Below are 23074 nucleotides of genomic sequence, written 5' to 3'. Positions count from 1 at the left end.
TTGTGAATTTCAGGAGCTTCTAGAGACTCGTTAGTTGTCTACCTCCTGAGTCTTGTAAGTTTTGTTAACTTCCTGAGTCTTAACAAACCTCCCTCCAGGACAGAGTATTTCAAACCAGAGGACACTGATGCTATCCAAGAGAGACGGTGAACCAGAGCTGACCTCTGACCTCGCACTGTGCATCTCTCCCGTTTGAGTGTTTCTGAGTTGAGTCTTTTATATTCAGTTAATAATCATAAATAAAATGGCTTTATGAATCCTGTGAATCATTCTATCAAATTACTGTGCTTGAAGGGGTGAGCTGTAGGAATGCTCTATTCCGAAGTCATACTGGGTAGATGTATAGGTAGCATGGAGACCCAGTACTTAAATCACTGGTATCTGAAGTGATGGCAGTCATGAGGCACTGAACCCTTAAACCTGAGGGAGGAGCTTGAACCAAACTCAGACTCTGTGAGAACTGAATGGAACTGTTGAACTTCTCTGATTCATGTCTACCGTGACTCAAGTTTATGGGGTGAGTGGTGGTTTGAATGAGAATCCCCCCCCCATAGACTCAGATGTTTGAATACTAGGTCCCCTTTGTGGAGCTATTTGGGTAGGTTTAGGAGATATGGCTTGCTGAAGGAAGTGTGTCACTGGAGGCAGGCTTAGAGGTTTCAAAAGCCTCACACCATTCCCACCGTGCTCTCTGTCACATGCTTGGAGTTCAAGATGCAAATTCTCAGCTGTTGCAGACACCATGCCTGTCTGCTGCCACACTTCCCTGCCATAGTGGTGATGGACTCTCATTGCTATGGAACCATAAGCCCAAATAACCACTGTCTAAAAGCTACCTTGGTCATAGTGTTTTAACAGAGCAATAGAACGATAATGAATGCGTGCAAGGTACATTAAAACCATACATGGGTTGTCTAAATTCAGTTTTCAGGAAAAACTATAAGATGTTCTCTTCCCATTTCTTTTGAATCACCCCCCTACCCCCAGATGCTCTCATGATCTGTAATCCCACCCTCATTCTAGGCAACTGTCATTCTTCATCTCCCACATCCTTCCCAGGATAGTCAGGTATCTCTGTTCTCTCATTTCTAAGTAGTTCCATAACTATACTAGCCTTTTGGGGAGCTGTTCTAGCCCTTTGTCCTTTCTCTTGGAAATTTATCTGCTCTTCTTTTCATTCAAAGCCAGAAAAACCTCCTTCCTAGCAATACAGCACTATCCAAAAAATAGGCAGCTTCAAACCATAACTGAAGTCTTCCCAAACAAGAATTATCATAGACAGGAGCTGGAGAGATGGCTCAGTGGTTAAGAGCACTGGCTGCTCTCCCAGAGGACCCAGGTTCAATTCCCAACACCCACATGGCAGCTTACAATAGTCTATAACTCCTGTTCCAGGGAATCTGACACCCTCATGCACACTAAACACCAATGTACATAAAATACAAATAAATAAACTATTAAAAATTACCATAGACAAATCTTGTCTAGATGCAAGAAATAGGTACACACTCAAACTCACCAGAGACAAAATGAGAAATTTATTTTATGGTATCAGTTGTCCCAGAAACATCAACAATACAGTGTTTACCTGTATATGCATGATGCCCTGGGGTTAATCACTAGCTTCAAAAAATAGAAAAAGAAGGAGGAGGAGGAGGAAGAAGAGAAGAAGGAGGAGGAGGAGGAAGAGGAGGAGGAGAAGAAGAAGAAGAAGAAGAAGAAGAAGAAGAAGAAGAAGAAGAAGAAGAAGAAGAAGAAGAAGAAGAAGAAGAAGAAAAAGAAGAAAGACATAAACCTCAAGAAATACCATCAAGTAACAGTTGGATCACAGGACAAAGATCAAAACCACTCTTTCAGATCCTGCCCCCTCTTGGGTGCCACATCCTTCTTTTAAAGCATATCTGATCATATATCATCCTCACTCTTCTTGCTATGCTTTCCTTCTCTACTTCTCAACCCAATTGATACACATAGCCTCATATAAATCCCAAGAAGTACAATTCTTCGGCTCAAGCAACATCAGAGGTCAAATAAGACTATGGAATTCCAATGGCAGAAATCAAAGAAGGGACTCACTCCAGGCTATCCACTTAGGCTACAAAAAGCAACTAAATGTCTGTTTGTAGCAGACACAACAGAGTGCTCTTTTGTGAAACATGGTGGTCCCTGTATCAATGGAATAGATTTTCAGGGAGATGGTATAGTGTCCTGGTAAATATTCCCAAAGCAACTGTACTACAGCACTAGGTGCTTCTAGAATTACACCTAGTGGGTTTACAGATAACCAGTAGGAATAGTGAAGAGGACAGAGCAGAACCTCTGTGACCATCCAGTCAGTGACCTTTAGTGGATGGAGCAACTTCCAGGAGCAGCTGGAGATGCCTAGTGGCTGCTTGCATGCATTTGAACTGACACTGGAAGTGGAAAAGCAGGAAATACACCAGGAAGCCACTGAGCAGGAAGAAGAAGATGTACAGGGATTCCATCTGAGGATGGTCGATAATGGGTGCCAGAACCAGGTAGAGAGACACCAGGAACATGACGGCAGGAATGAAGGTGGGAACCTGCAGAGGGTACAAAGAGGTTATTTGACCCCTGAGACTGGGATGGTGAGGGAGGGGTGTCCCTGAGTTGTGTCCTTCCTACCTAGCTCTCAGTTATTTCCACGGGTCACTAGTGTCCCTTCTCCAGTATCTACTAGAATACCAGACTGGGCCTGGGGAGCCACCTTCCGTGCTACGTGGGGACTCTTTAAGAGTCCACGACTCAGCTTCTTCGAGTCTCTGTGCTACCTCCGAATTTGTGCTCCATCTTTCTCCCTCATGGCCCCCCAGAGGAGAAATGACCAATGACCCTTACCACCCCCCAAAAAAGTTCAGTGTTCTACCAAATACAATGACAGCAGCAGCCGCTGACATTCCTTGTCTAGATCAGCGGTTCTCAACCTGTGGATCTTGACCCCTTTGGGAGCTGAACAGCCCCTTTCAGAGAGGTCACACATCAGAGATCCTGCATACCAGATGCTTACATTACAATTCATAACAGTAGCAAAGTTATGGTTATAAAGTAGCAACGAAAATAATATTATGTCTGGGGGTCACCACAGCATGAGGAACCATATTAAAGGGTAGCAGCATTAGGAAGGTTGAGAACCACTGGTCTAGGCCTTGAAGGAGACAGTGGCCCAAAATCATGCTTCGTAAATAACCTAGTTGGAAAATTCCCAGTGACTGTCCAGAAAGTTACCTTGTAAGTGTGGGGAAGATTCTTTGTCTTTATTCGCAAGTACAGGAGACAGCCAAAGGTGGTTCCAGAGGTTAGCCAGGAGAGGAAGCTGCAGTGAAAAAATGAAATGTGTAGAGGAGGCCTTCTCTGATGAAATATGCCTGCAAAATGTTCAAAGAACTGGAGGAGCGTTTGGTTTTATTTAGAAGGAGAACCCAAGACTATGCAGATGGCGCCATGGTTAAGAGCACTTCTGCTCTTACAGGAGAGCCAGATTTGGTTCCCAACACCCATATGGCGCCTCACAACCATCCATAACTCCAGTTCCAAGAGATCTGATGCCTTCTTCTGACCTCTGTGGGAATCAGGCACGACTGTGGTACATAAACATACACACAGACAAAACACATATACATATACGATAAAACCAATAAATCTTAAAGCAAAAACCCAGAGATGACCCTGGGGGTCACCAAACAGAAGACATGAAATTGGGATAAGGACTTGGTAGAAGGAAGGAGTTGGGAGTTGGGGTGGGATATAAGAGCAGGCAGAGGAATGAGGGTGGCCAGAATGTAATATATATATATATATATATATATATATATATATATATATGAAATTGTCAAAAAAATCATTGTTTCTTGACCTTTCAGCTAAAATCAAGTGTGAAACAGTCAAATCATGAATTAATTTTTAAAATAAGACTTTTATAAAAAGAGGGTGTGATGTGAACAAGGTGGCCGAGTGGTTAAGGTGATGGACTGCTAAAAAGAGGGTGTGGTGGCATCTCAAGGAGGCCTATGTTGGCTGGAGAGAAAAATGCCTCGGAAGCAGAGCTCTTCTCCCAACCCATCTTTCCTTCTGGGCTGATAACATATAGGCCCCTAAACACCCAATCAGCCCTTGCTGCTGTCCTTTCCTAGGTCTATAGTTTGGGTGGCTGCTGTCAAAAGACTCCATCTGAGAGGCTGGTGAAACAGTTTAGTCAGTAAAGAGCTAGCTGCCCAAACACAAAGACCAGAGCTTGCAATCCCAGCACTGTGAAGGCAGAGACAAGTGGATCCCCGGGCTCACTGGCCGGCCAGCCTGGCCTCCTTGAGTAGCTCTGCACTTGGGAGGCAAAGGTCGAAATATTGCTGTAAGTTCTAGGCCAACTTGGACTACAGAGCACATTCTAAATTAGCCAGAGCTACATAGTGAGACCCTGTATGTGCTGGCTAGTCTTGTCAATTTGACACAAGCTAAAGTTAAAACTAAAGGAGGGACTATCAATTGAGGAAATGCCTCCATAGGTTCTGGTGATAGGGCATCCTCTTAATTAGCAGTTGATGATAGAGAGCCCAGCCCAATATGAGTGGTTCCATCTCTGGGCTGGTGCAAGCCAGTAAGCAGCATCCCTCCAAGGCCTCTGCATCAGCTCCTGCCTCCAGGTTCCTGTCCTGTTTGAGTTCCTGTCCTGACTTCCTTCAATGATGGAACTACAATGTGGAAGAAGTGTAGGCCAAATAAACCCTTATTTCCCTATGTGGCTTTTGGTCATGGTGTTTCATCATAGCACTAGACACCTTAGCTAGGACATTGTCTTAAAAAATATAAATGACATATAAGAAATGACTTCCAAGTTTGGTTCCCTGACCTCCAAATGCACATATGCATGTGCGCGCGAGCACACACACACACACCTGTATACACATGAATACAAACACAAATCCAGTCTAACTTGGCAAGAAAGGACCAGAAGAAGCCACCTCTTGGGGTGATCAAGACTATAAAGTGTTAGGTCGTAACAGAACAGATCACCCCAAGATTCTCACTCTGCACTGAGACATTCTTGATCACATTCCCCACTCTCTACCTGAAGACATACCACCACCACCCCAGACCTACAATGGACTGGATTTTGTTATTACTGTATAATAATCTCCATCCTTCTCATGGGAAAAACAACAAAAATAAAACATTGCATGTGACGTGGTGTTCTTAGGAATCACACCAAGCACTGAATGTCCTCTTCTAGATTAGACAACAGAGCAGAGAACATGTGATGCCTGAGACACTCCTAGAACTCCCTCTGTACCCAGATATTATGCTCATTTGGCAGTTAAAGAATCAACCCTGCTTCAGATGAGCTTAGAAAATGACAAATGGCTGTCACAACAGCCTGTGACTTCTGCTTTGAGGAAAATATCAGAAGGATTCAGAACATCCCCTCCCTGTGCTGAAATCATTTGCTGTGCCCAAGCAGCTTGGTGTGGCTCTGCACTGAGTTCTGGAGAATCATATAAGACAAAATCTAGGGCACAAGTCCAGGCAGACTACAGAGGAGGAAACAATCAAGCCATGTCCAAGGGCTACCAGCATTACAATGCATGCATGTCCTCTAAAAAACAGGATTTATTTATTTTTATGTGCATTTGATATTTTGCCCACACGTATGTCTGTGTGAAGTGCCAGATTCCTTGAAACTGGAGTTGAACACAGTTGTGAGCTGCCATGTGGGTGCTGGGAATTGAACCTAGGTCCTCTGGAAGAGTAGCCAGTGCTCTTAACCACTGAGCCATCTCTCCAGCCCATCCTAAATGTCCTTTAGCATTATCTTAGCAGCAGAACTAAGGAAGAAAGTGACAGTGGTAGCGCAAGCCTTAGGCTATCTCCTGGGGAAACATCTGTCTCCCTGAATGTGCAGGGAGGAGAGCCACATTTAATTCTGGAAACATAACGGAGAGAATGACTGAAATATACATAGAGATGTGAGGATTCTGAGTCTGGGCTTTCTGAAATGCATCACACACACACACACACACACACACACACACACACACACACACACACACACACACATGTCCATAGGTGCTCCAGAAGAGAACACACGCATTTATATGTGCAGACACATACACATGAGGGCGCACAGATGCATTGACGTCTAGGGTACAGACACTTACCTCAAGAGGTTCACAAAGGTGCTGAAGTTTCCTGGAATGACCAAGACTAAAGCCGCAGCTGTGGTAAAGACCAGGGCGGGAGCTGGTGTGAGCCGATTCACGTGAATCATGGACATGAGCTGGGGCTGGAAGACGGTTGGTGTGAGAGAGGCTGTAGAAAAGCCACGAGAAGCACTCTGTCCCCGCTCCTGCTTTGGACGCACGTGTGTCCAATCTAATGGTCATAGGAGCAAGGCCTCCAGGGCGACGCTTTCCCTGGTTGCTATCATACACTGGGTTATTACCCTCCAAATATTCAGTCTCCCTCTCTTTGCCTCTATGTCAGGAAAACAGTTTTCAACCATCGATGTGGGCTAGGCTGTGTCACTTGATTCAGCCGGTAAAATAAAATAAAATAAATGGGAGCACAAATGACAAGCAAATGCTCTAAATGTGATTATATGCTTGGTTCGACATCTTAAACCCCGATTGCTGAATGAATCAAGAAATGCCCCCCAGGAGCCAACTCTGCTTTGGTCTGAATCCCTGAACTAGGAACAGACTCATTCCAAAATAAGAATGACCCAAACAAACAGGGCCACAGCTAACACGAAGAGCAACAGCTAAATGTTGTTGCAAGCCACTGAGGCTTAGGGGTCGTCTGTTACTCAATATTGCTAGCATAGTTTCAAGCACACCCGAGACAAAGAATCTCTGAGAGAAAAGGGCATTGTGTGTTCTCGGTGCCTCTTCCCTGTGGCCGCTGGACTCTTGCTATTCACAAGTAGACTTTATCACTCACATATCTAGGACCACGACAGCCCTGAACCCTGACAGAGACTGGGAATACATTGGAAAGGTATGGAACGCCCGCGCCCCATTCTCAGAAGGAAAGAGAGCCACGTCTGGTTGGGGAGGCTAGGCTCGGGCAGGAGAAGGCGTAGGTGGAAGTCTCCCAGCACCCCTCTTACAGCCCTCCCCACCTCACTTGATCCCCAGATCCCACCGCCTCTTACCATGTGACCTTCTCTCGCAGCTGCATAGCACAAACGGCTGCCGCTGAAGAACGCCCCATTGACGGTACCAAACGTCGAAAGTGCAACAGCCAGGGGCACCAGCCAGGCCCAGGACCCCAGAACCTGGTTTCTAGAACAACAGAGGGATCACGGGAAAGAGCTCCTGGCAGTGACTTCGAAAGGGGGCGGCAAGGCCTCCTTGTACGTAGAGAAAACAATGCGTTTAAAGGCAAGTTCAGATCCACGTAGAGCACCCTCCTTCTCTATCCCTAAACACCAGGTACACACCACGTGATCCACTCACCCCCAGCTCACAGCCATGGCGTCGGAGGAGAGGATCTCCGAGGGCGACATAACCAGCAGGTAACTGATATTGACCAGGACATACAGGATGGTGACCAGGGGGATGGCAATCATCACTGCCCACACCAGGTTCTGCTGCAGGGTCGGGGAGATCGGGACAAAGGTTAGCTAATGAGGTCTTCCGAGCTATGCTGTCCACAGGGCCGCTGCACCAGACCCTAGGGAATGGAAGTACTGTGTTCCTCCCCCTTGAGACTGCGATCCCCTTGGTATGGGCACAGAATCAGGCAGATGTGTGGGAAGACAAAAGATACTGGACAGAGAGCAGCGGTGGCACAGGGGGAATGGTGGAGGCATCACCAGAGCTTCCAGTAAGAAGGGGGCCCTCAGCTGAGCTCTCTTTGAGGCACAGAAACGACTCAGAGAGGTGGGAAGGAGAATTTCTTGCAGAGGAAACCAGAAGAGAAAGGAGGCTAAAGTTCTCACTAGTCTGCTTTGCAAATATCTGATTAGCACACCTCCTTTTTTTTTCTTTTTCTTTTTTTTGTTTTTTTTGTTTGTTTGTTTGTTTGTTTGTTTTGAGACAGGGTTTCTCTGTGCTGTTTTGGAGGCTGTCCTGGAACTCGCTCTATAGACCAGGCTGGCCTTGAGCTCAGAGATCCACCTACCTCTGCCTCCCGAGTGCTGGGATTAAAGGCATGGGCCACCAAAGCCTGGCAGCATACTTCCTTTTTAGCCTTAAAGAAAAGACAATTTCCAGAGCTTTCTGCCAAGACTGAGCTCTGCTTCTGGAAATTCTTGGATGTGGAGAGGGAAAGGAAAGGAGGGAGACACAGACTGGGCAGTCATCTGACCTAGTCCAGTTCTTGGCAGCTAGCCTCCGAGCCGATGCTGCCGTCCCTCCCTGTGGACCCTCAGACGGTGGCAGGCTCTGTCCTCTCTGGCCTCCAAGTCCGTGTTCACACTGCTTCTGCAGAGCTGTGACTAGACTCCAGTCTCCACTCCCAGGACGCCCTAACTGACTGTTCTGCTTTGTTGGCTACCCTCCCGAGAGGACCATGTTGCAAATTAGTGGAAATGAAGCAGATGATACAGCAACAGACACTTGTATGCATCCCCCAAGTCGCTCTCAGCTTTAAAATCTGGGACTCTGAGTTCAAAGGCAAGTAAGTGTCTTGGCCAAAGAATGGATACAGCAGCTACTGCTTTACCACCCAGGGGTTGGAATGTGATTCTGCCTAGATTCACATGAGGCTAACCTGGAGCCAAGGTACTCTCACTCCCACAGGTCTCTTGGGGATGCTGTCAGCACAGTGAGCAACTAGTATGCATGACCCAACCTCACGCGTAGTCAGGGCAAGGAACCTAGTGTGTTTTTTAATTTGACCGCTCCCCAGGCAACTTTCCCAGTAGTAATGAGCTGTGACAATGGTAGGGGGTCCTGGGTTGAGTCATAAATGTTTCTGGCCAATATACCACAAGAACAGTGAGATTCTCTGATTTCACTCTGAGGGACCTGTAGTCTTCATTCAAATCACAAGGAGTCTGCATATAAGGCTGACCCTGGTTTGGCAAAGTTTCTGTAGTTTCTCTGATGGAGGTGAAGAGAATATGAAATAAATATACCCTTTAGAACAAGGTAGGGTAGAATCTCAAATGCTGGCATTCTAGTGACTGGCTAAGGCTTTGCTTTGAAACCCACATTAAAAACAAGAAAACAAAAAAAACCACACAAATAAAAAAACAGAAACCAGCAAACAACAGCCATGAGCCAATTCTAGCCTGTTACCTTATTTTGTCAATAAAGTTTTATTGAAACACAGTCATGTTCCTATATTTACCTATCGCAGTTTTCCTGCTACCAAAGAAGAATTAAGTAATTGTGACAGGGACTAATGAATACTGGGAATAACATCTTAACTACTGGATCCTTTCTAGAAAAGTTTTGCTGATAACCACTGCAACCATGAGAGCTTGTCTTCAACTTCAGAGACCAACTTCCAGGACCCTGCTCTTGACCTAGCTGAGAGTCAAGGTTCCAGATTGAGAAAGGGGGCTCTACTGCTGTGAGGCAACCATGTGCCCATGCTATTTATCCATTTACTTGAGAGTTTCCCAATCCATGTGCCAAGAATGTACCAATGAAACCTCAGAGTCCTGTAAGGAAGTCAGGGCAGTTATTATGATGGTCCCTTCTCATAGACAAAGACTTAGGAACATGAAATTATATGCAAGAAATTAAAACCACCAGGCATGCTGGTAACTCCTGTAATCCCACTGTTTAGGGGATGAGGACAAGAGGGCCAGACATTCAAAGACATTCTTAACCACAACACAAGTTCAAGGCCCACCTGGGCTACAATGAGACTGTGTCTCAAAGAAGACAAATAAAAACAAGGATTAGATCCTAGGACTCCAAGCACGCATTATCTCTTTCTCCTCTGTTTCTGCATCTCTTCCCTCTGTCTCTCCTCTTCTGTCTTTCTGTCCCGCCCCCACCACCCGATCTGTCTGTCTCTGTCTCCCCCCTCCCACCTGCTCTTGCACTTCTGTCTCTAAGCTGCCATTCCCATCTCAAGCTGCCCTCCAGTTAGAAGATCCAAATGCCACAACTGAGTCCCTTCGGACCCGCTAGCACACTGATTATCCAGCCCAGACTCACAGGAAGGGTGAACAGGCATGGCTGGTTTATTCTCTAAGCCAAAGCATGCTATGTCCTCATGTGACTCCAGTCTTCAGGAACTATGAATAAGTATCTACTGCAATGTTCCGGAGGGAACAATCCAGGAGGTAGCCAGCAAAACCAATAAGAATGCTGGCAGTATGAATTCAGAATAATTCCTTTTGCAAACTTCAGTTTTCCCCTGTTAAAAAATAAATAGGATGTTGATGGCTACCTCAAGCGACAGAAAGATGAGTCCATGGGGTATGACAGTATGAAGTACTCACTCTGCTTTAGTTAGAAGGCATGGTTAAATCCCATAAACTAATCAAGGCAGATGGACTGCCACACAAGTCCCATGAGTATAGAAGGCAAGGGAGCCTTGATTCCAGTTAGATCACTCATGATCTCAATCATTTGAACCCCGGTTGGAACTCCGGTTCCTGGAGCTGCAGATGTTCAGAGGTTTGCCTCCAGAGCAGAACACCCAACTCACCTTTGGGTTCATGAGCTCCTCTACCACCATGTTGATATTATTCCAGCCGTCAAAGGACCACAGGCCCTGGTAGAAAGCCATGCCAATGCGCCCTGCCTGCTGTGTTGTGTTGTGGAAGGCAAGCAGCAGGAATTCTGTACGACTACGGCCCTGGGCCAGCACCACAGCCCCACCTACTACAATGACGAGCAATGAGAACACTTTGGCGGCCGTACACACGTTCATCACCACCGTGGACATCCGTGAGCTCCAGAAGTTGATCAGTAGCAGCAACAGGATGCAAGAAGAAGCTACAGTCTTGACCATGATCTGAGGGAGGGAGGAGCAGCCTGGGTAAAAGGGAGCCAGGGCATACTCAGCGAAACTCAGAGAGATGGCAGTGATGGCGGCTGGTCTGGCCACCAGGACAAACGTGTAGATAACCAGGAAGGCAGGCAAAGAGCCAAAGGTTCGCAAAATGTAGGCGTAGTCTCCCCCGGATTCGGGAATCAGGCTGCCCAGTTCAGCATAGCACAGGGCACCCAGCATTGCCAGGAGGCCACAGGTTGCCCAGACAATAAGACTGGCTCCAGGACTGCCCATGTAAACCAAGACCCCCTGTGGTGACATGAAGATGCCAGAACCAATCATACAGCCAGCAGTCATGGACGCCGCACTCCACAGACCAATCTCCCTCTTCAGCGTCAGCCCCTGTGCCCCACTGTCCTGCTCTTGCCCTACGGGCTTGTCATTGCCACCTGTCTCCTCGCTTCTCTCCATCTCGAGACTTCAGCAGATACTGCCTCAGGTTGGTGACAGGCACAGGCTCTGGTACCTATTGTCTGCGGGTTTCCTGAAAGCATTAATGATTACATTGCTGGAGGGAGTCCAAGTCAGAGGGCAAAGACACAGGGTGTGATCTAGAAGGAGCTGATCAAGTAAAGGGCCAGACGAGCTGAAGCCTTGGTGCAGACAGTCTGCGGGAGACAGTCTGCGGGAGACAGTCTGCGGGAGACAGTCTGCGCGTCAGAATCAGTCATGAGAGGGTCCCGGAGAGAAGGGGTTGAAATCTCTGCTGACAGCTGGGGTGTGGCTCAAGCAAGAGGGTACAAGTTCCAACCCCAGCCCCTCGGGTGGGAGGGAGAAAAGAAAGGAAGGGAGAGAGGGCAAGGGGGGGCAAAGAAGAAGGGAGGGAGGAAGAAAGGGAAGGAACGCACTTCTGTTGTCCAGTTCCATGGCAACATGACAGCTGGATGTGTATCCAAATATCAACAGGACGGCCACGCCGCCACGCCTTCCTTTGGTCCCGCCTCTCTCCGTTCCCCACCCCCACTGTGCCCCTCTGCCCCTAGTGTCCCCCTCCCACCTTCTCATCTCATGCAGAGAGAGTCTCCACGCATAGCCACTTCCTTCCACCTTGCCAGGGAGCAAGCGCCATCCTGTGGCTTCTTCCCCAATCCTCCTGGTTCTTCTTCCCGGGGGTAGGCTTTATGCAGTTGGCTTTAAGACTGCCTTGGAATCCTTGCTTCCTGGTGGACTCGGTAAAGATGTCTCAGACGCTCCGGGGGGGGGGGGCGGTCAATCAAGCAAAACTAAGTGTGTATAAGAATGTAGCAAGCAAACCTGTTTTGGTGTGTGGTAACTGAAACATAAATTGACAAAGCATTGCTGTAGGATGAGACTGCTGATTTCAAATCCCAGATCTACGGCCTGAAAGTTGGCTGACCTCGAACCAGATCTCTGAACTTCATCTTACTCCTCTGTCAGTTAGTAATGCCTATCTTGTAGAACTACATGAAGAATTGACAGACAATCTGAAAGAAGTTTGGGTAATATATGAAGCAAAGTGTAGAGTGAAGCCTTTTCCTTGCCAGCCGCTTTGGTTTTCCCCCACCAGTCGCCTGGGCTCTGCCACGTTGTAGTCCCCAAATAATACACAAGATGCTGTATTAATTATGAAGCTGTTGGCCTTGCTTGTTTCTTACTGGCTAGCTCTGACTTAAGTATTTGACCCATCTAAGTATTTCTCTTACCAGACAGACATCTTACTTCTCTGGTGGGCTACATGATGACTCCCTGTGTTTCTCCTACCCAGAGTCCTCCTGGACTCCTAGTCACACCTATCTTGCTTCCCTATTGGCCAACAGTGCTTTATTGACATATACACAGGAATTCCCCATCAGCAAAGTATGAATTTCATCACCGTGGTCATCCCCTTACATCTCTGGATAACTTTCCTTAGTTCCACTGGGGAACAGAGGGATTGGCATTAATACCAGGAAGAGGAAACATTAAAGGGATATATATGTAATAAATATACATAATATAAAATTATATTTAATGTCAGGTGTTCTGTGTTGTGTGAGACACATGTAGAGGTCACTCCACGACAAACTTTTAGGCCTGTGTGGCAGCAGGAAAGTTCAGCCTCTTATGAGCTGAACCTCGTACCGAGGCATATTTATTGATTGTTGCACAAACTTGTCTTTTGGGTAAACAAGTTCACCGTACCAAAGATAAAGAACTAATCTAAATGTTCTCAAAAGGAAAGCATCAGACCCCTGCTACTTCAGTGTTAAGGACCAGGTCACTGTAAATCTCTATTTCTGGTCCCAAGGCACTTCCCAAAACTCAAGCGCCTTCCCACAGAAGGCCCAGCACCATAGAGATAACCCATCCCTTAACAATGCTTCCAGAACACCTGCACTCCCTGGTGAGATCTCCTGTCCTTCTCATATCAGACCCCCCCCCCCCCCGTGCTCCTAAGAGGCCCCTTCCTCATTTCTCAGTGTCTCAGTCTAACAAACTCCGCCCCATGGCCAATGCTACATTCCCCTATATAAGCCTGCACAAGACCCTCAATAAACGCAGCTCGATCAGAAAGTCTGTCTTGCTGTCCGCGTCTCTCGTGTCTCTTGCCTCATTCACTCCAGGTTCCCATGGGTTCAAACCCCGTTGTGCCCTGCTGAGCAGGGCACTTCAGTTCTTTAGTGTACCGTTTGCAGTACACAGTGACCTGACCCAAGAGCTTCAGGTATGCCAGAAGTGTCTAGGGAGCTGTGCAGCTGCTTCAGAAAAGTGACTCTGGAAATCACAGAAAGCAAGCATTGTTCTCCACAACGATTTCTTCAAAGCTAAAGTTCGTCTAGAAAACAACTATCCACTCTAATGTTTACCCTAGATACAGTGGAAACAACTACTCATCCTAAGGTCTACCCTAGATGAAGCGACTCTGCTAGATTCCTACAACAATTTAATAGCACTAAATTTCTTTGAGCTATAAATAATATTTATTTCAGGATAGTGTATGTAGCTTTTTTATTGATCATCCCTTTTGCTTTAAAAATACCAAATAAACCAGGTGGTGGTGGCCCACACCTTTTAGTCCCAGCACTGGGGTAGCAGAGGCAGGTGGATCTCTGTGAGTTCCAGACCAGCCTGGTCTACAAGAGCTAGCTCCAGGACAGCCTCCAAAGCCACAGAGAAACCTTGCCTAAAAACAAAAACAAACAAACAAACAAATAAATAAAAATACTGGATAATGGGACCTTTCCTGGTTATAGGAATGTGAGAACTTGCTGGAACTTAGGGTAAAGATGTTGACTCCAAAAGTGAGCAAAGAGCTTCCCATCTGACTCTTTCAGCTCAAGCTAGCCACATGGACAACCTGGATCTCATGAATGTGTCAGGAAGGCTTTCAACAGGCACCAGGACCTCTATCGTCATGGCTCCTGAGTGTTCGACCTTTCATATCTGTTGCAAGACTGGCATCCTAGGCGTAGGTTTACTAGAGGAGCTTACAGGCTGTGGTACAGCCGGTTCAACAATGGCTGTCTACCAACAGAAAGTCTAGGAATCCAGTAGTTTGTTCAGTCCATGAGGCTGTATGTCTCAGCTGGTCTTCAGTACACACCAGGATCCCCAAAAAAGTAGGCTCTAATGCCAGTGAAGGGATGGACTTGCCAGCAAGAGCAAGGGCAAGCAGGACAAGCAAGAGCTTCCTTCTGCCCTGTCCTTTATCTAGGCGGTCACCAGAAGGGTGGCCCACATTTAAGGTGGATCTTCCCACCTCAAAAGGTCCAGATTTAGGGTGAGTCTTCCCTTTCACATCATTTACCTAAGAAAAACCCCCCACATGTGTACCCAGCTGCTTGTGTTTCAGCTAATTATGGGTGTATTCAAGTTGACAACCAAGACTAGCCATTTAAGCCCCACGCTGTGAGTCCTGATAGTGAAAAGCCACCACCCTGTGTTGACACCCACAGGCAAGAGAACTTGAAACTGGCCTGTGTGTGTCGCCCTGGCTTCAGTGACCACTCAAGTTCTGAGGGCTTGGGGGAGGGGGGACTCTTTTTCATTTTGTTTGTATTTTAGTATAATCTGTATATACTGGGGAAGTTTCGCTAGTTATTTCTTTTTGACAAGTCTATCAATATTCTCCCATCAGTCTTTTGCATAATCATCTTGCCCAGGCTTCTTTTGAAATAATCTCCGAAGCATCTTCAAGTCATTTGGGTGGCCGTTCTGAACAAAACATTAACTTTCTTCTTAAAAGTATACCAAGTTACTTTCAGATGCCGAGATCTTTAGAAGGGGTTTCCTCCAACTCCTTCTCTTCCCATTTGAAAAAAATCATTCAGTCATCCAGCCACACAATCTGGGAAATCCTGCCAACTAATGCCAACTAACACCACGGACCTGGTCTGTGACTTGCCACGAGTAAGGAGAGAGACAACACTTACGGGTTCTGTAGGCTTTAATAAGTCACCACAGAAGCGGGCCACCAGCTAAGCAGGACTGTATGACTCGGGAGCCTTGTTCTCCTGGCAGCCTTGAACAGGGGCAGAAGTGGGATTAGAAGCACAAAAACAATATACATCTATTGCCAAGTTACGGTTACAATTTTCACCAATCAGGATTCAGAGATGAAGGACTTTCCTTGTGTGTTCCATCATTGTCAAGGGACACAAAATATGAGTTTTTCAGTCCAACCAATCAGATTCATTTGTTCTTTCTGTGGTTAAGAACAGCCATAATGGGGGCTGGAGAGATGGCTCAGAGGCCTTCTCTTCCAAAGGTCCTGAGTTTAATTCCCAGCAACCATATAGTGACTCCAATCTGTAATGAGATCTGGCCTGCAGACATACATGCAGGCAGAACTAAATAATCTTAAAAAAAAAACAGCCATAATATTCTAGAAAAAAAAGGGTATAACAGACTATTTCTATTGTTTAAGCAGCAGGTTGGTCAGCCATTGGTAAGTTCTCTGCTCCCCTTGGGCTTGGGAACCTGAACTTCATTTCACCCCACAGGTAGAATAGAGTCTGAAGTCAAAATGACAGTATACAGGCCAAGGTGCTTTTGCCTACTCTCTTCAACAGCCTGCAGGAACTTAGCAATTAGGATGTCCACACAAGATTTGTCTTTCAGATACGCTCGGTTTGTTCACACAAACTTCCCTTATCCTATCATATAAAAGCAGGGAACAGTTGGTTGGACAGAAAATGCTGCTACGAGGCTCTGCTGGGGAATCTTCTCCAGTGAGGAAGCTTCAGGAGCTTGCAGGCCCCACCCACATCCACAAGGAAGTGATGAAGCGCTTGCTTCTGCTATGGCAGGAGGATACCGGTGGTGGAGGTCTCTAAGGTCCATGAGAGTGCTGACCAGAAGCTGGTGATGGGACCAGAAGCTCAACAGTCACACACACAGACCAATTTCGTGTCCTCTAGCCGCTGGTGTCAATGCAGAGGGCAGAGAAGCCACATCTCAGGGGCACGGCAGTGCTGTGAAAGCTCCAATGTGGGCATCATGTCATTGATGGCAGCTTTGCATTATCAGGGCTCACACTTGGCTCTCTAACACATCAGTGCAATCTTGGGGTCCTGCATGCTTGGCTCTCTGACTGACCGATTAACACATCTGAGTGAACCTCCTGGTGGCAAGCTTTTATCTTACAGGCATTGCATTATTCCAAGTCACACGAAATGGTTTGACTTATCCTCCTAAGAGGTGCTGAGTAAATGCGAACCAAAATCAATGTTCATAACAGTGTAGAGAAACTTGAACCCTCATACACTGTTAATATGAATGTAAAATATTGAAGGCCTTGTGGTAGATATTTACAGCTCCTCAAAAACTTGAGCATATGCTTGTCATATGTCTCAGTGTTCTGGTCAGCTTTCTGTCACAGCAACACATACCTGTTGTGGAATATTATTTTAACTGGGCAAAGATGTGTTACATTTGTTTATGCTGTGGAATATTACTTCAACTGTCTAAAGGCGTTACATCTGTTTGTGCTGCATTTGTTTAACAATGTAAGGCTGTGTGTTTAATTATGTAAAGATGTGTTGCATCTGTTTCACCTTGACTGCCTAAGGCACCTGATTGATCTAATAAAGAGCTGAACGGCCAATAGCTAGGCAGGGCTGGAGGCAGAGAGAATAAATAGGAGGGGCAAAAAAAATCTAGGTTCAAGAAAGAAGAGGAAAAGGAGAAGAAGGGAGAGAATGAGAGAGACGCCGGGACCAGCTAGCAGAAGCTAGAAGCAGTGAAAGGAAAGAAAAATAAAAAGGTGTTGTTGCACATACCTATAGCCCCAGTACCTTTTGCTACACAGTTAGTTCAAGGCCAGCCTGGACTGCATAAGATTCTGCTTCAAAAAGCAAACAAACAAACAAAAAAATCAAACAAGCAAACAAGCAAAAAAAAAATCAAACAAGCAGAAAGTAAGACACAAAAGGCTCCATAGTATTATGGCTATGTTAATAAAAAGTTTCTAGGATAGATAAACCCATTAAAACAGTATGAATTAATAGAATTTCTTTGGAAGAGAGTGATAAGGAAAAATAAAAAGCCCCGAGGCAAAAGATAAACAGGTTAGTTTAAGTTAAAAATGCTAGCCAAAGGCCGGGAGGTGGTGGCTCATGCCTTTAGTCCCAGCACATTTGCACTGAAGCTTCACATGAACTCTCATGACAGCGCTATTCTTTTTGTATAAACGCTCACCTCATAGCTCAGGCTAGCCTCAAACTCACGCTCTGATTTCTGACTATCTGATGACAGGTGTGTACCACTGGGCCCAATATAACAGCATTATTCTGAGGAAACAGCTCAAATTTGTATCGGGCAATAAACGGATAAATGTAGTCTATCTGTACGGAGGGATGCTACTGACAACAAAAAGAATGAGGTGCAGATACACACAACCACTTGAAAGAAGTCAGATGCAGCTGCAGAGGATGGAGCCCAGGGGACAGCCATTGTCTAGCAAGCATGGCCCTCCAGCTCCACCACCAGTACCACATAAAGCCAGGTACGGTGGCACACACCTATAACCAGGTCTAGTTGGCTGGCCATGTTGTCTATGTCTGTCTCTCTCTGTTCTAGACTCTTCTAGATGCCCCTAGCTGTTCTCTCTTATATCTACAATAAAAACCTTTGCCTTAACCATACCATAGATCGGTCATATCATCAGTTTACACACTAAGGTTTCCAGAGCATTGTTCTAGGAGTTTCTTCATGTACCGTCTCCCAACCAGATTCTTCTATTTCTATTCCACTCACTTGGGAAAATTTCTCTGGGCCTCACTGTGCTTCAGAAATGATCCTGGCTACTCAGACGCCTCTCCTTGACCTCCAGTTACAAAGGGTCTTTCAGAAATTATCTGGCCTTCACATACCCTGTTGAGATGGGATGGAGCGGCCCATGGAGAGGAGCGGGGCTTTTGACACTCTGCATAACAGCGAATGCCTATCAAGAATGTCCTGGATGCTTTCGGTCGGGCCGTAGCTAAGTTGGCCCAGCATGCAGAAGGCCCCGGGTTCCGTTTCTACCACAGAATAAGGTGGTGATGGCTAACACCTGTGGTTCCAGCACGTGAGAGGCAGAGGCAGAAGGATCAGAAGCTCAAGGTCACCATGAGTTCCAAACCAGCTTGGAATATTTGAGTCTATTGGGGGCGGGGAGTGAAGGAGGAAGAGGGAGATGGGGGTAAACTGGTTGATTTCTGTGAGTTCAAGACCAGCTTGGTCTTCATTCAGAGTGTGTTCCAGGTTGTCCAGGGCTACAAAAAGAAACCTTGCCTAAAAATAGTCTAGAACATAATAGGACATTCTGGATACAGATCACTTAACTCCTATCTCTTGAGCTCTGTGGCGCTCAGTCCGGAGTGATTGTCCGTTTTGAGGCACCGAGAAGGGTCCATGTTTTTCTGTCTCCCTCCATCCATCTTCCCATCAGGCAGAAAGAATTAGTTTCCAGCCGTGTTTCTCGATTTAGTAGGCAGGGTAGAGAAGTGGTTTCTCCCCTTTCTCCTAAACACAGTATTTCCCACCTAGGAGATCCCTCTAACAGGAGATTCTTGAGACACGAGGGGCCCCATAAGTTGTAAGTTCAGCATCCTCTTTGGTCTCCCACAAGAGGGCAGAAAGCAAACAGCCTATGAGTGAATGCTGCCCCCCCCCCCAGGGCTGTGAGATGTCGCCCTCTAGTGGATGGAGGAAGGAGAGCCTAAGAGATGGGATGCAAGGAAGCCCAGAGGCGTCCCCATGTGACCAGCCCCATTCCATGGGCCAGCAGTCTTTTCACACGCATCATTCCCTGAAGTTCATTCATCTGGAGCGGTGACCAGCACCCCCACCCACCCGGGCCAGGCTGGGAATTCCTGAACGTACAGGTTCTTGCTTGTTCCCACCCATGCTTTCCTCTAGGAGGACCTGCCTGATGGCCAACTCAGACATCAGCTTCCCTCGATTTCAATGCCCACTGATTCTTCTGATTGCCACTACACCCTTGTGGATTGTTTTGGTTTGTTTTTGGCTAGATCTGTGTTTCCGTCCTGACATCTCTCTAGAGCAGCGATTCTCAATCTGTGGTCTTGACCCCTTGCGGGGAGGGGTCAAATGACCCTTTCACAGGGATGAATATCACATATTTAGATTATGATTCATAACAGTAGTAAAATTACAATTATGAAGCAACAGAATAATTTTATGGTTGGAGGTCCCCACAACATGAGGAACTGTATTAAAGGGTCTCAGTGTTAGGAAGGTTGAGGACCACTGCCCTAGAGTGCGCATTCATACACTCACATGCACACTCATGCACATCACACACACCCGCAAAGGAGGAGGAAGTGGAGGAGACGGAAAGAAAGGTGGATCTGGACATAGCAAAACATGCCTGTAATCCCAGCACTCAGGAGCCAGGATAGGACGACCGCGTCAAGGCCAGCCTTAGCGTGAGCAAGACCCTATCTCAAAATACGTGGCTGTGTGCATGCATGCATGCACACATACATGTGCACATGCAAATTAAGAAAAACTGTTAGCGGCTGCAAGAAAAAAGTTTGCTAGAATTCAATACCAGTGATAAAATTTGAAAGCAACTGAAGAAAATTGTTTGAACTACATGATGCAAGTCCACAAACGTCTCAGCTATTAATCTGTATGTCTGTCAAACTGAGGCACATCAAATGTCAGAAACAAGGCTTTATTGGAGCCAAAATGAAGATGGCCACCTGAGAAAAAAGCACAAACTTCAGCTTCTGAGAATAAGTGCTCCTCAAGTGGTATTGCAGGGGGCTAGGGTTTGATGGTTTGTGTGTGTGTGTGTGTGTGTGTGTGTGTGTTTCACACTAATACAAACAAGAAGGAAGGTTGGTTGGTGGTGACACACACATTCTGATTCCAGCACTTGGGAGGCAGAGGCAACGCAGATCTTTGAGTTTGAGGCCAGCCTTGTCTACAGAGTGAGTTCCAGGACAGCCAGGGCTACACAGAGAAACCCTGTCTTGAAAAACAAAACAAAAAGAATAAGAAGGTGACCACAGAAGCACAAGACAGTGACTGGCTGGCTGTCATCACATTATATATTGCAGATAAGAAGTGATACAAGCCCGGCAGTGGTGGTCCACGCCTTTAATCCCAGCACTCAGGAGGCAGAGGCAGGCGGATCTTTGTGAGTTCAAGGCCAGGCTGGACCGACAGCCTCCAAAACAATACAGAGAAACCCTGTCTCATAAAAAAAAAAAAAGAAGTGATACAAACTGGAAAAGGCTTTCCCTGGTGTGTGTCTGCATCTTAATGGCTTAGGAAGTCTGCAGAAACCCGAGCCCATGTCTCGTGTTTTCCCCTGGGCTAAAGAATCCTGTTACTTCATTCTTGTGACATTTAAAATACTTTCTCATTTCCACCCTTCAGTTAACATACAGATGAATGATTAATCAGGTACAATCATTTCGAAAACTCTCCGAAAGCATTGATGATCAACAGATAGTTCTGAGAGGTTAAGAACTAAGTCCCCCCACCAAAAAAAGAACTAAGTCCCATGTTACTACATCCTGTGTAGGAGGAGAGGAGGAGACAGAGAGCAGATCTTGAGTAGCAACAGATAACTCTTGCAAGTACTCTTGAGTCTATTGTTTCATGGCTTAAGTGATCTGGTAGCTAAGCAACACTGCACTTTCAAGGTATGAATGATTCTTCCACAAAATAAGGTATTCGTTGGTATTTTTGTTTGTTTTTTGAGACAGGGTTTCTCTGTATAGCTTTGGAGCCTATCCTGACACTCGCTGTGTAGGCCAAGCTGGCCTCAAACTCACAGAGATCCGCCTGCCTCTGCCTCCCAAGTGCCGGGATTAAAGGCGTGCACTACCAGTGCCTGGCAGGTTTGTGTCTTTCTACAACAGCACAGTTGATTGAATCATTCAGAAAGTATGGTGGTTTCATTGGCAGGAATTTGCCTAGAAATTCCACTTTCCTTGCTAGTTAGGCCAAAGGAAAGGAAACATGGTTTTCTTTATTCCAATCTTCCTTCCTTCCTTCCTTTCTCCCTTTTTTGAGACAGGATTTCTCTGGCTGTCCTGGAACTCACTCTGTACAACAGGCTGGTCTCAAACTCACAGAGAGCCACCTGCCTCTGCCTCCCAAGTGCTGGGATTAAAGGTGTGTGCCACCCCAGAGGACTTTATTTTGAGGCAGGGTCTCACTCTGTAGCCCCAGCTAGCCTGGAACTCACTATGTAGACCAGGTTAGTCTCCACCTCCTAGAGATAGTCCTGACTTTGTCTTCCTGGTGCTGAGACTAAAGGTTAATTTTTACCCCCAGACCACACATCATACGATATGCAAATATGTGTATGTACACTCATACAGAGGTAGATATGTCTGTGTCAGGGAATGGCTGTATGTAAAGGGTTAAATACACCATGGCAGGGTTCAGGGGATTCTAAATAGGCCTGAGAGAGAAGGAAGCTGAAGAAACATAAAGGAGTCTTTGTGGGTGTAAACCAAGCCCAGGTAGGAAGTCTGCTGGAGATGCTAACGTCGAAGACGATGCTTCCGGTCACAAGCTTGCAAGGAACTGTAGAGGTGAGTCCAGCTGCAGAGGCGAGTAGTAGGAACTGAGGTCAGGACCTTATCCAGAAGGACAGATGGACAGCATGTCCTGACATATGGACAGGCAGACTGCATTCCAAGTAGGCCTTGTCAACAGCAGGGACCAAGCCAAACTGAAGCCCCCAGGACAGTCAGAGATTCTTTGCCTATGGGTCCCTTGCCCCACCCCGACACACACACACACACACACCAGGGGGTCAGAGGACATTCAGGAAGAGCCAACACCATCCCGGTGTTAGAGGTCTTCTTCTTTACGGGGTCCAAGTGGGGGAGCTGTGCGCCCCTTCCCTCATCTGGTGTGTCCACTAAGTTCTTGGGTCTGGCTTACTTGACCTGGCTTTCATGTGCCCATGTGCTCCTACCGTCTCAGGTGACCCCCAATAAACATACAGGGTGGCAACTCTTTTGCTCCCAGGAATAAACCAGTTTTCAGTCTATACTGTGTGGATAGGTGCCGGACAGGTGGTCAAACATCTGCCAAGGAACAGAGTCAGTCTCCATCCTTAAAGTGGAGTCAAATGCTACTTGTCCTTTAAATGCAAGGCACCATCTGGGAAAGCCATCATTTTACAGGACGTGGGGTCACTTAGGACAGGGTGCAGCCTGCTCTCAGCAACTTCACTCAACTCTAGCCTAAACACCACTGAATGCTGAGACCATGTCAGATGAGATGGTCAAAGATGAAGCTCATTAGAAAGAATTTTCTTTTTTGTTTTTTTTTTTTTTTGAGACAGGGTTTCTCTGTGGCTCTGGAAGCTGTCCTGGAATTAATTCTTGTAGACCAGGCTGTTCTTGAACTCAGAGTTCCGCCTGCCTCTGCATCCGAGTGCTGGGATTAAAAGGGGTGTACCATCACTGCCCAGCTAGAAAGAATTTTTGTGTTAATGTCTTTCCCTGTTTGGAGATTTAGTTGGCATGGAGGAGAACACCCTCACAAATGGAATTTTCCTTTATAGATGTGCATTTCCTTTATAGAGAGTTTTAAAATAGTCGGATAAAATGTCAGCACATCACACTTTGGAGGGTCTAAACACTATTTACTTTTATATTAGATTATAAATGTTAGGACA

The 23074-nt window shown here is 46.4% G+C and overlaps 1 protein-coding gene across 2 annotated transcripts; it reads right to left on the bottom strand.

Annotated features, from left to right (window-relative positions):
* Positions 1 to 1518: 1518 nt before the first annotated feature.
* On the bottom strand, positions 1519 to 12241 carry LOC101839313 (b(0,+)-type amino acid transporter 1). Of its 2 annotated transcripts, none has more exons than XM_021232437.2 (6): positions 11972 to 12241; positions 7470 to 7603; positions 7166 to 7295; positions 6171 to 6295; positions 3247 to 3334; positions 1519 to 2564 (listed from the first exon to the last, which is right to left on the bottom strand). In XM_021232437.2, the coding sequence occupies exons 2-6, from the start codon at positions 7580 to 7582 to the stop codon at positions 2334 to 2336; spliced, it is 687 nt and encodes a 228-aa protein (XP_021088096.1). In that variant the 5' UTR covers positions 7583 to 7603; positions 11972 to 12241; the 3' UTR covers positions 1519 to 2333. The 2 variants fall into 2 exon arrangements, with proteins under 2 accessions (XP_021088096.1, XP_021088094.1); XM_021232435.2 differs by lacking the exon at positions 11972 to 12241 and adding an exon at positions 10627 to 11837.
* Positions 12242 to 23074: the final 10833 nt, after the last annotated feature.

Source organism: Mesocricetus auratus, unplaced genomic scaffold (assembly GCF_017639785.1).
Source record: "Mesocricetus auratus isolate SY011 unplaced genomic scaffold, BCM_Maur_2.0 Super-Scaffold_100024, whole genome shotgun sequence".
Taxonomy (NCBI): Eukaryota; Metazoa; Chordata; class Mammalia; order Rodentia; family Cricetidae; genus Mesocricetus; species Mesocricetus auratus.
Note: the sequence above shows the minus strand (reverse complement) of the source record. Positions and strands in the feature narration are given on the sequence as shown.

What these genes read in the sequence shown, in the direction of transcription:
- LOC101839313 (XM_021232435.2), bottom strand. Translation starts at nt 11,385, where the DNA reads ATGGAGAGAAGCGAGGAGACAGGTGGCAATGACAAGCCCGTAGGGCAA. An exon ending in GCCATGGCTGTGAGCTGGGG is followed by an intron (nt 7,296 to 7,469) that starts GTGAGTGGATCA and finishes CTGTTGTTCTAG; the next exon opens with AAACCAGGTTCTGGGGTCCT. An exon ending in ACCTTTGTGAACCTCTTGAG is followed by an intron (nt 3,335 to 6,170) that starts GTAAGTGTCTGT and finishes TTTTCACTGCAG; the next exon opens with CTTCCTCTCCTGGCTAACCT.